This window comes from Neoarius graeffei, chromosome 26 (assembly GCF_027579695.1).
Source record: "Neoarius graeffei isolate fNeoGra1 chromosome 26, fNeoGra1.pri, whole genome shotgun sequence".
Taxonomy (NCBI): domain Eukaryota; kingdom Metazoa; phylum Chordata; class Actinopteri; order Siluriformes; family Ariidae; genus Neoarius; species Neoarius graeffei.
Genome location: NC_083594.1, coordinates 56,130,875 through 56,143,535, shown reverse-complemented (window position 1 = coordinate 56,143,535; position 12,661 = coordinate 56,130,875). Strand labels below are relative to the sequence as shown.

The 12,661-nt window shown below is 42.4% G+C and overlaps 1 protein-coding gene across 2 annotated transcripts; it reads left to right on the top strand.

Moving 5' to 3' along the window:
- Window positions 1-6,759: 6,759 nt before the first annotated feature.
- Window positions 6,760-12,087, top strand: srsf3b (serine and arginine rich splicing factor 3b). Of its 2 annotated transcripts, none has more exons than XM_060909760.1 (6): window positions 6,760-6,868; window positions 7,628-7,839; window positions 9,073-9,207; window positions 10,797-10,835; window positions 11,344-11,430; window positions 11,594-12,087. In XM_060909760.1, the coding sequence occupies exons 2-6, from the start codon at window positions 7,637-7,639 to the stop codon at window positions 11,619-11,621; spliced, it is 492 nt and encodes a 163-aa protein (XP_060765743.1). In that variant the 5' UTR covers window positions 6,760-6,868; window positions 7,628-7,636; the 3' UTR covers window positions 11,622-12,087. The 2 variants fall into 2 exon arrangements, with proteins under 2 accessions (XP_060765743.1, XP_060765744.1); XM_060909761.1 differs by having other exon boundaries at window positions 6,763-6,884.
- Window positions 12,088-12,661: the final 574 nt, after the last annotated feature.

The following is a 12,661-nucleotide window of genomic DNA, read 5'->3' as shown; positions in this document are numbered from 1 at the left end:
CTACAGATCTCACACACACACTGTTAAATAAATCCTCTAACACTGTAAAACATTCACAAATTTCCTGTAATAACACAAAATAAATTATAAAAGCAGTTTGACTTTAAAATAGTTGAATGAAATGAAAGTGTGCACTCACCCTGAGTGTGTGAGTGTGTGTGAGTGTGTGTGTGAGAGAGAGGTTCAGGTGTGAAGCCAGCAGCTCTCAGTGTGTGTGGTGTGTGTGTGTCTCACTGTGATGGCTTTTATATATCACGCTGACCTCACACAACTCTATCGGCAACACACACACACCAACCTATGTATGTGTGTGTATCAGTCTGACACAGATGTAAGGATTATTCATTAATCAGTGCTGCAGAATGTCTCATGCTTGCTGAAGGTTATAATTTTGTCTTGAGCTTTAAAGAAACAATGCAACTCACAAAGTTTTACATTCCAGGCGTTTAGCAGACGCTCTTATTGAGAGTGATGCACAACACACCCAGAGCAGCCTGGGGGGCAGTTGGGGGTTCAATGCCTTGCTCAAGGGCACTCCAGCCATTCCTGCTGGTCCAGGGAATTGAACCAGTGACCTTTGGTTCCAAAGCTGCTTCTCTAACAATAAGGCCACAGCTTCCCTTTTCCAAGGAATAAAATTTGACAGAAAAGTCAATTTGAATAAAGAAGACACAAAGTTGTGGATTAAACACACATGAAATTTGATTAAGGTTCAGGTTTTGTGGTGTTTTTACACTCCGAGTTCTAGAGGAGCCATTAAAAGTTCTCTGTAGAATGTTTTCGTATCATCAAGAGTTCTAAGTGGAACCATGTGAGGAGGGTGAAGAACTCTTAATTATCCACTGAATCCTCAAAGAACCCTTTTCCAACAGTGTACTAAAAACTCAGTCACTCGCTTTATCAGCGTCGCTTCAGTGTAAAGAGAAAGAAGGAAATTTCCCATTGACATTAAACATATTATTATTATTATTATTATTATTATGTCTCAGCTGATCTCTGACGTTTGATCAGTGATTATTTTTTTCATCTTCAACTGTCAGGTTAAAAAAATCAATTAAAAATGATAATTCATATTGAAATAAACCATGTGCACGAATGAAACGTGGAGCTCCATAGAATCTCCAAGAACTTTTAAAGAGAATTGAACACTTTGGTCAGATCAGTTTGGTTTTATTTTTAGTTTTAGTTTTTAATTTAAAAGAGTAGGAAGTGTCGTTGATTGGGTTCGAATAAAATCTGCAGTCTGAAAAGAAGAGTTTAAGGTAATGTGTGTGTGCATGTGTGTGTGTGTGAGGGAGAGAGAGAGAGAGAGAGAGAGAGATATGCCTGTGGTCAGTCTCACTGATTCACCTCATCAGCATATTTGTCTCTGAGTGATGAGAGCACAGAGAGGAGCGATGGAGTCTTTACCTTTGAAATATTAAACCTTAGAAACGTTAAACACTACTGGTTTCTGTCTGTTAGACATACGGTAGTGTGCGTGTGTGTGTGTGTGTGTGTGTGTGTGTGTGTGTGTGTGTGTGTGTGTGGTCTTCATTCTCCTACACACTGAATTCCTGAGAACTATAAATCAGCTCAGCTAGCAACCAGGATATGATCAGAAAAAAACTGAAAGAAATCCATTGTTAATCTGAGTCACACACACACACACACACACACACACACACACACACACACACACACAGAGAAATAGGTTTTGATCTGTCTGTACTGAAGAATTGATAAAGTATGATCTCTGAGTGTAGTCTTCGGCTGTCCAGGAGATTGTGCCTCATGGATCCGGGAGCGACAATCACTGACACAGAAACTGTTCAGAGATGTTTCTCAGTTTATTGAAAGAAAAACATGAAAATATGTTCACATTCAAGAGTGTGGTGGAGCTAAACGATTGGAAGATGGAATTGATGAAGCTCAGTTATCTATGTAGGACAAGGTAATGTAAAATTACATCACTCATTAGGATCAGCTTATGAAAGAAGAGAAACATCACCGGCCAACAAAACCTTCATCAAGCAGAGAGCAGAATGTGTGAGTGAAGATCAGTTTCAAGGATTGAACTAACCAAAACAAGGAGCAATCAAAACAGCCTGTACCAGTTTCAAGCATGCCAAACACATCTCTCTACCACACACACACACACACACACACTAGTGTCCTAGTCAGTTAATCACCACCCAATAAGCTGCAGCTCGTCATCAATTCACTATTAATTGTTCATGTGTGGAAACTGTAAACCATTACAAGTCAAGTCAACTTTATTGTCAAATATGCTATACATGCTCGACATACAGCACAGATGAAATTTCAGTCCTCTCTGACCCACGGTGCAAACAGGCAATGCAATAAATAAAAATAGAATAACTGAAATAAACAATATAAACAGTATAAACACTCTAGATAAGAAAACTCACAGGTATATATATATATATATATATACACACACACATATACAGTGGGGCAAAAAAGTATTTAGTCAGCCACCAATTGTGCAAGTTCTCCGACTTAAAAAGATGAGAGAGGCCTGTAATTTTCATCATAGGTCCACTTCAACTATGAGAGACAGAATGGGGGGAAAGAATCCAGGAAATCACATTGTAGAATTAATTGGTAAATTCCTCGGTAAAATAAGTATTTGGTCACCTACAAACAAGCAAGATTTCTGGCTCTCACAGACCTGTAACAACTTCTTTAAGAGGCTCCTCTGTCCTCCACTCGTTACCTGTATTAATGGCACCTGTTTGAACTCGTTATCAGTATAAAAGACACCTGTCCACAACCTCAAACAGTCACACTCCAAACTCCACTATGGCCAAGACCAAAGAGCTGTCAAAGGACACCAGAAACAAAATTGTAGACCTGCACCAGGCTGGGAAGACTGAATCTGCAATAGGTAAGCAGCTTGGTGTGAAGAAATCAACTGTGGGAGCAATTATTAGAAAATGGAAGACATACAAGACCACTGATAATCTCCCTCGATCTGGGGCTCCACGCAAGATCTCACCCCGTGGGGTCAAAATGATCACAAGAACGGTGAGCAAAAATCCCAGAACCACACGGGGGGACCTAGTGAATGAACTGCAGAGAGCTGGGACCAAAGTAACAAAGGCTACCATCAGTAACACACTACGCCGCCAGGGACTCAAATCCTGCAGTGCCAGACGTGTCCCCCTGCTTAAGCCAGTACATGTCCAGGCCCGTCTGAAGTTTGCTAGAGAGCATTTGGATGATCCAGAAGAGGACTGGGAGAATGTCATATGGTCAAATGAAACCAAAATAGAACTTTTTGGTAAAAACTCAACTTGTCGTGTTTGGAGGAGAAAGAATGCTGAGTTGCATCCAAAGAACACCATACCTACTGTGAAGCATGGGGGTGGAAACATCATGCTTTGGGGCTGTTTTTCTGCAAAGGGACCAGGATGACTGATCCGTGTAAAGGAAAGAATGAATGGGGCCATGTATCGTGAGATTTTGAGTGAAAACCTCCTTCCATCAGCAAGGGCATTGAAGATGAAACGTCTTTCAGCATGACAATGATCCCAAACACACCGCCCGGGCAACGAAGGAGTGGCTTCGTAAGAAGCATTTCAAGGTCCTGGAGTGGCCTAGCCAGTCTCCAGATCTCAACCCCATAGAAAATCTTTGGAGGGAGTTGAAAGTCCGTGTTGCCCAGCGACAGCCCCAAAACATCACTGCTCTAGAGGAGATCTGCATGGAGGAATGGGCCAAAATACCAGCAACAGTGTGTGAAAACCTTGTGAAGACTTACAGAAAACGTTTGACCTCTGTCATTGCCAACAAAGGGTATATAACGAAGTACTGAGACGAACTTTTGTTATTGACCAAATACTTATTTTCCACCATAATTTGCAAATAAATTCTTTAAAAATCCTACAATGTGATTTCCTGGATTCTTTTTCTCATTCTGTCTCTCATAGTTGAAGTGTACCTATGATGAAAATTACAGGCCTCTCTCATCTTTTTAAGTGGGAGAACTTGCACAATTGATGACTGACTAAATACTTTTTTGCCCCACTGTGTGTGTGTGTGTGTGTGTGTGTGTGTGTGTGTGTGTGTGTATATATACAGACATAATATAAATTGGAGCAAAGGGACATAAAATAAACAGTCAAGGGCACTTGAGGTATAGCAGGTAAACATGAAATAAGCAAAATAAACAATAAACTAATAGCTGTTAAGGTGAGGTAGTGCAGAATAGTGCAAATGAGCGAGGTAAAGTGAAATGTGCAGTCCCTGAGTTCAGTGTGCGAATGAATGTTGAGAGTGTGTGTGTGTGTGTGTGTGTGTGTATGTGTGTGTGTGTTGGGGGGGGAAACTGTGAGGATGACATGTCAGATGCTGAAGGGGGGGCAGGGGGTGTGGGTGGGCAGAATCTGTGGCAGGGGGCAGAGGGGGGAGGAGGGGCAGAACAGGGAGGGAGTTGAGCCTCCTGACCGCCTGGTGAAAGAAACTGTCCTTGAGCCTGCTGGTTTTGGCCCGGAGACTCCGCAGTCTCCCCCCCGACGGCAGCAGGCTGAAGAGGTTGTGAGATGGGTGGGTGGGGTCACCTGCAATCCTGATGGCTTTGCGGGTGAGGCGGGAGTTATAGATATCTATATCCAAACTTTCCACATTAAATTCGTTTCATATTTTTCAGTGAAATAAAGTGTTTCATAGTTTATAGACACTCTTCTGGACTCCTGTGCACTTCATCCAGAATGAATGAGCATGTTGTGGTGCACAGGTTCCCAACCCTGCTCCTGAAGAACCCCCTGTCCTGATGATTTTACTCTTTTCTGCTCCAACATGCATCTTATTCAACTAATCATTTCATAGCCATTGAGTCAAATCGTATGTGTTGTTAGCAGGAAAACACTAAACTGTGCAGGAGAGAACAGAGGGTTCTCCAGGATCAGGGTTGGGAACCTGTACTTTTGAATGACAGAGACATTCAGAGACCTGTACACCTGACATCATTATATGTTTGTTAATTCTCCACAAATCAGACATTCAACCAGTACACACTGCAAAAACTAGCCATCCTAATATAAGGAAAACCATAATAAATTTGAGAACATTTAGACTAATCAAGTGAAATAATCTGCCAGTGCAGTAAGATAATTACACTTGGTAAGATTTCTTGAAATAAGAAAAAATATATAGGCATTAGACAAGTGAGAAATAGCTTAAAACAAGTGGTTAAACACTCATTTCAAGCTCTTCATTAAGTTAAATAAACTCAAAATTAGCCTGTAAGTACTTCTTTGATTGTTGTTTCTTTCTAATTTTGAAAGAAAAGATCTTAAAACAGGAGCAACTAAACAAGATGAATAGTCTGAATTCAAGAATTGTTTTTAGGTTTTCTGTCTTAAAATAAGACAAAGCATTTACACTAAATGAAATCAAGCACATCCTCTTCAACAATATTTATTTGAATTGCTTCTTCAAATAGCAACAAATGCTTGAAACATTGCGCACACAAATGTGAAAAAAGTTATAATGCAATTAATGACATACATTGTACACTATGTCATCATTATTTAACTAAAGTAAGCGTGTGATTGTTACTGGGAGGTCTTGAAACAAGTTTTCACAACTAAAAATGGTTATGAAAGACTGAATGTGATCTCAAACTGTTGCAGTGATATAATTTGGCCTAATATGCATTTAAAATAACTAATTTTATGATTTAGCAACTTAGGAAGAAATAAAGGACATATATTCTCAAAACAAGATTAATAATTTTACACAATCTGCTATTGCTTAGCATATCGCTCTCAAAACAAGATCAAAAAGGTTTTTTTGTCTGAATATAAGATTGAGGCGGCACGGTGGTGTAGTGGTTAGCGCTGGTGCCTCACAGCAAGAAGGTTCCGGGTTCGAGCCCCGGGGCCCGGCGAGGGCCTTTCTGTGCGGAGTTTGCATGCTCTCCCCGTGTCCGCGTGGGTTTCCTCCAGGTGCTCCGGTTTCCCCCACAGTCCAAAGACATGCAGGTTAGGTTAACTGGTGACTCTAAATTGAGCGTAGGTGTGAGTGTGAATGGTTGTCTGTGTCTATGTGCAGCCCTGTGATGACCTGGCGACTTGTCCAGGGTGAACCCCGCCTTTCACCCGTAGTCAGCTGGGATAGGCTCCAGCTCGCCTGCGACCCTGTAGAACAGGATAAAGCGGCTACAGATAATGAGGTGAGATGAATATAAGATTGTAAGACTTGGTTAGGTAGCCAGTTTTTGCAGTGCAGCTCTGTTCTGTCCTTCAATGTGCCACATGGACTGACTGCAGCAGCTCAGGAGACATGAGGCGTCTGAACATCATCTCGTTTCCTGTTTCATTTAAGAGAATATGACAACTTTGAGGCCAGATAAAGGACATTTAACATGTTGGACATGAAACAAACAGGTTGTACGTATAACTGAGTTCAGTTCTTTGAAGATAATAACCATAGAATGTTCAGGATCCAAGACAAAGAGAGACATGAGAAGGCTGTAACTGATCATCCGAAAGCTGATCGTTATAAAATAAAGATTAAAAATATCATCACTAAGTAGAAAAAATTCTGTTGTTTAAATCCACCTGATGAATATAAACCTGCTGTACAAATAAATTTGGTTATTTGATAAACAAGAGCTAGAACAACACCGGCTTTAGTTAACCAATCAGAATCCGCTCACGTCATTAGTCTGACGTCTTACGTAGATACGTACGGAAGAGAGTTTAGCTCCTCCCATTACGTGAGCACGTACGCTACGTCAGGGCGACAGGAGAAGGCATTTCACAGCAGCGCCATTTTGCTGTAGGAGAGTTGGAGCGCGCGGTGAGGAAAAGGAGAAAACACGCATAACGACGCTGAAAGAGCTACGGTTTAAAATCGAGTAAGCGGTTTTTCCGGTAATGTTGCTTTGTAAATGTATACTTCTGTAGTGTAGTCCTACTTTAATGTGTTTACTTCAGCACGATGCGTTTATGTTTTGTGTTTAATTTAACTGGCGTTTCTGCGTCTTCTCTGAAGGCTAACTGAGGTAAATTAGCTGCATGGCTAGCATGAAGGCTAACCTCATAAAATGGCGTCACTCTTGTGAGTAGTGAGGGGTTTGGTTTTTTTTTTTAAATTTCCCCCACGTTATTTTGTTATGCATTTCGATGTCGTATAATTCAGTTAAGCTCGTCTTTGAAAGGCGAAAATATTTATTTTTAAAAGGTCACGTAAGCTAATGCTGTGGGCTTGACTCCGGCGTCCGGCGCCATTTTGAGCCTCGAACAAAGGCGGGGTGTTCGCATCACTGGGCCGAACTGGTTCGCAAGTTCGCAATGAATCGAATTGTGTTCGGATTTTTCGGCCATCGTTAGACTTATACACACAGTGCAGGGGTTCTTTTGCCCTAGAAAATCTAATTTTAGCTATGTTTCTGCGGTGGAAAGAAGTACCACGCAGCTTATAAATGGTTAATAAACAAACCTGAGCTGTATGTTGATGCTTGAGTGATGCACTCACTGTGTAGGTGTGACTGAATTGTGTATGAAGTGTTATGCGATTGAATTGCAGTGCAAGAAAAATAATCAACTGAAAGCACCTTAACGCCATGTTCATTAAATTCTCTCTTCCTCCTTTTCTCTCTGATCTTATTTTCCAGGTCCCCATCATGCATCGAGACTGTCCCTTAGACTGTAAGGTGTACGTTGGGAATCTTGGGAATAATGGGAACAAATCTGAGCTGGAGCGAGCCTTTGGTTATTATGGGCCTCTGCGCAGTGTTTGGGTGGCCAGGAATCCTCCTGGTTTTGCCTTTGTTGAGTTTGAGGACCCAAGGGATGCCACCGATGCTGTGAGAGAGCTGGATGGCAGGTAAATCACACCGATAGGACATGAGCAGGTGGTTTGGCCAGCAGTACTTCATGCTGCCTATTCTCATCCTGTTCCCCAGCACACAGTCACCACCAGGCTGGGCATGTGAGCCCCAACATGCCTACCTCAGTGTGGTAGTGGGCAGCACCTTTACCTTGCAGTAAGAAGGTCCTAGGTTCGAGCCCAGTGGCTGATGGGAGGGGGCTGTCCGTGTGGGTTTCAAAGAACAACTTTATTTGTCACATGCTTGTGAAATTCCTCTCTGCATTTAACCCATCTGAAGCAGTGAATACACATGTGAGCAATGAGTGCACACATACCCGGAGTAGTGGGCAGCCATGCTAACAGCGCTCTGGGAGTAGTTGGGACTTGGGGGCCCTCACTAAAGGGCAGCTCAGCCCAAGGCTGTCCCATATTAACCTAACCGCGTGTCTTTGGACTGGGGGGAAACCAGAGCACCCGGAGGAAACCCACACAGATATGGGGAGAACATGCAAACTCCACACAGAAAGGCCCCCACTGGCTGCTGGGCTCAAACCCAGAGCACCCGGAGGAAACCAGAGCACCCAGAGGAAACCCACACAGATATGGGGAGAACATGCAAACTCCACACAGAAAGGCCCCCACTGGCTGCTGGGCTCAAACCCAAACTTTCTTGCTGTGAGGTGACAGTCCTAACCACTACACCACCACGTCCAAAGACCTGTGGTTGGGCTGAAGTGTAAATAAAGGTTGTTTGTCTCAAAAATATCCACACACACCTAATGATCATTACACACAGTGCAGGGGGACACGCGCACACCCCTGCTCTGGAGTATCTGTGAAGGGAAATGGTGTAGTCTCTGTTTCAGGATGTAGATTAGCGACCACTCAAGTTTGAGACTGTAACCCTGCATTTGTAGTGGGTGATAAGCAGCTGCTTGAGTGCCTGAGCCACTGGGGACCCGACCTGTATTGTTAAGGGCTCAGAAGCTCTGTTCATGCGATCAAGGTTTTCCAGTACTGTGGGTGTTCTCATGAGTTTGAGTGAGATGATGGGGTTGTGCTGTCTGGGTTGGATGTGTGGGACACCTTATCATTCAGAATAAGGACTGTTGGACAGGCTGCTGTCATGTTGGAACTGATGTGACATAGGAACTTTTCCCAGCAGCAGAATCTGATGGTGTATTCACACATGGTGGATGGAGATGGTTGGTTTTTTTTTTTTTAAATTTAAAATGTCTCGTATTTCAGGACTCTGTGCGGTTGCCGTGTGAGGGTCGAGCTGTCCAATGGGGAGAAGCGATCCCGTAATCGAGGCCCGCCACCTTCCTGGAGCCGGCGCCCACGTGATGATTACCGCCGCCGAAGCCCACCTCCCAGGCGCAGGTAGCCCCACCCCTCCACACCCATGTGCTACTTGTTAACATTATCAGATATGGCTAATGGATCTTTTTTGCCCCATTTCCCCCCTCAGTATAACACCTGAGCTGTTAAAGCTCCTGCTCTCTCTGAGAACTTCCTGATCTTTCTTCACTTTAAAGCAGTTTAGTTCACATGGGACTCTCTGGTTCAGATTCATGTCAGTTTCTCATCTTCACTTGTCATTAATTGTTCATTATTAAAATCCAGGGTATTAGCTCAGCTAGCATGGACACAGATGTGTGTAAATGAATTTCCTGAGGCTGGGCTTGTTTGCAGTTTTAATGGTCTGAGTAATAGCACCTCTAAATTAGTAATGCATTCATTTTTGTAGCAAATTTTAATACTAGGTTTTTTTTTCATTTTAAAGCCATGAGTGCTGAAAATTTCTCTCAGTGAGGTTTAGTGATGCTTGAAATGCCAGTCTTTTGTTTTTATTTAAAGGATTTATATTTTTCCCTTTATCATCTCTATATTAATAAAAATGAACCCCCGTTGCAGAGTCCACCACCATGCCTCCTTCTCAGCAACCTCTGAGTCAGTCAACTAAACCCTCTTTCAGCATCATGTGACCAGCGTGCCCCAGTCAGCTGGCTCGGTTTCGTGTCACATGACCTCAGGCACGGGCCCAATCGTCGGGTCGCAACCAGCCCATTGGCTCCTGAGCATGCAGCTCTCAGCTCCTACTCCTCCTCCTCTTCCTCCTCCTCCAACCTTAACACCCAATCAGCAGCGGCCCACTTCACATTCCCGACCAATCAACAATCGGCGTGTTTTACGTTCCCAAAAGTCTACACTGCAAAGCAGCAGCAACAATTAAAGCAGGAAAAATCCGCTGCAGCCACTTTCACGGCCGCCAGTCTGCCTCCCCTTCGCCATTTCTAGCTTGTTGAAAACCAAAAGACTAGTAAGTTTTTCCTGCTTCATACAGTTTGATGCTGAATACAGTTGTAAAGAATGAAGAGAAATTCAGGTTTCCTCTTTTCCTTTAAAAAAAAAAAAAGCTCCTTTACTTTGATTCACAATGAAAGGGTTGGTATGACATGCAGTTTAAAGGGAGATGGCTCTTCTGTTAGCTGCTTTACCGTCGAGCTTTCTCCATTTAAACTCCCAAAAGTAAGTTTCTCCTTTGAGCATCGGGGTCCAGAGCTCTGTGCCTTCTCGCATTGCATTATGGTCATCATTTTTCCTGTTTTGTCTTTTTATTTATTTAATTTTTTTTTTTGCTTTGTGCTGGATCATGGGGTTTCTCAAATGTTCAGTTATAATGAGTTAATATTGCGTTTCTAGCATTATCTATATTCAGAATCCATTTTTAACCATTCAACATCACCTATTGGCTTTATGTCCAGATGCAGATTAAACTCGTGCTCATTTACACAGATCGTTACTTGTATAAGTGTTTAATTCCTGTTTATACAAGCCAGATTTCCTGCTCCAGGTGTTTGAAGGTGAGTTAAGGGGGCAGTTCAGTAGCAGGATGAGGGCTGTTGATTCTGTTCTATCCTTCGGAGTCTCACCCTGTCTCTGCTTGTTGCCCCTTTTGTCCTCCTTAGATCCCCCCGCAGGAGGAGCTTCAGCCGCAGCCGGAGCAGGTAAACCCACTGGTCCTGTTAAATTCATATCTATACTTATCTGGAATTAATTGAGTTGGATTAATACAACTTTTTTTATAGACTTAATGATCATATTCATGAATTAACACTTGGTAAATTATAAAACATTAAGGTGCACAGTGTTTAGTCTGGTTGAACAGAACCAGTTCTCCCTCGGTGTGGTTCAGTCTCAATGATTGAGAACCTGATTTGAATCGACTCAGTGCAGGAAGTGAATCAAATATGGTGAATGTTGGGTTCTAAAGTTTTTGTTGATGTGAGCTGTCACATTGCAGGATTCACACCGGTTCTAGAAAGGGTAAATGATGCTTTAATCGAGTTAATATTTTGTAATTATCGAGTCACTTGGTGATATAAATTGTTCTCTGCACTTGGGAGTGACTGGTTATAATTGAACTGCATATGGCTCAAAGAATCACCTGGACACTGATTAGGATTCAGCTCGTGGAAGTGCTCTTGATGAGTCTGCATTTGTGTGTGCGCACAGATCTCTTTCTCGTGACCGTAGAAGGGAGAGATCTCTGTCTCGTGACAGGAACCACAAACTGTCTCGCTCTTTCTCCAGATCCAGAAGGTACATGTTTTTTTGGGGGGGGGGCTGGTCTGCTAACTTATTTGTTTATTAACAGTTGTTTAAGGAGAGCAGTCAGCGTATGGATTTTTTTTTTTTTTTTAATCCTGGTTGTGGTCTTGATCCTTTTTGTTTGTTTGTTTTTTGTCCTCCCCCTCTCTTACAGTCGCTCTCGGTCGAATGACAGGAAGTGAGACGAAGCTGAATGGATGCCTCGTCAAGATCATCTTTTAAACTCCAGCGTTATGGACTCTGACTTGGACACCCTGCTTCATTAGCTTTTTCTTTATTTTATAAACAGATCAGATGTTTTAGAGCGGTTATGTTCTCACCTGTGTGCATGTGTACCAGAGAGAGAGATGCAGAGCTCCATTTCTCAGCTGTCACCATTCCATCGCCGATTTATTTTTAATCATTTGGGTTTATATATTAAAAAAAAAAAAATTTCCCATGCATTCTTGGTCGTGTGAATGTTTCTGAACAGATGTGACTTTTTTTTTTTTTTTGGTGTTTAATGGCGTTTGGGAATTTTGTATTAGTCATGGGCTTGAGATGAGAAACTGAAGTTTCTCCCCCCGCTCTTTTTTTTTTTTCCCTCCCCCCTCTGGTGTTTGTACTGTTTGTAATGTTCATCTGAAATTAAAAAAAAAAAAAAACTGGTTTAAGACTCGAGTTGATTTTTATCTTTTTAAAAAAAAGTTTGCATTAAGTGCCCTTGAGTGATTGCTAGCAGCTGTTTATCCAGCATGCTGTGATGTCTCCTGCCGTACCACCCTGACTGAGGCTGTGTAAATGGAAGGTGGCACATCCTTTGCAACAAGAATTTGGGGGGCATTGTAATAACAATAGTGTTGTGATCTGAGGTGTGTTCAATGATGTAACGGTGTTAGTACTGGGGTTTCAGTGGTGAGTTTCCCAAAAGCTTCTTAATGCTATGCACATCTTAACCAGGGGAGAGTGTGGTCATTGTGCTGCTCGTTCCATCATTTGACAATGATCTTGGTGCTTCAGTACAGTGAGTTTTAAGGCTGTCCTCGTTTTCTTAGATGTGATGCATACTTTTACCAGCAGAAGGCGTACTTAAACGTGTTCTCAACTTTCATTTTGAGGAGTTGGTGAGATATGGTTTTCTTCCTGTAAAGGTTTTTGATTTAAAGAGCTCTCCAAAAGCTGCCCATCAGTAGAAGAAAGCTGTTAATAATGTTCACCCAGGTTTGGAATCACCAAGTGTGTT

What these genes read in the sequence shown, in the direction of transcription:
- srsf3b (XM_060909760.1), top strand. Translation starts at nt 7,637, where the DNA reads ATGCATCGAGACTGTCCCTTAGACTGTAAGGTGTACGTTGGGAATCTT. An exon ending in GTGAGAGAGCTGGATGGCAG is followed by an intron (nt 7,840 to 9,072) that starts GTAAATCACACC and finishes CTCGTATTTCAG; the next exon opens with GACTCTGTGCGGTTGCCGTG. An exon ending in TTCAGCCGCAGCCGGAGCAG is followed by an intron (nt 10,836 to 11,343) that starts GTAAACCCACTG and finishes GTGTGCGCACAG; the next exon opens with ATCTCTTTCTCGTGACCGTA.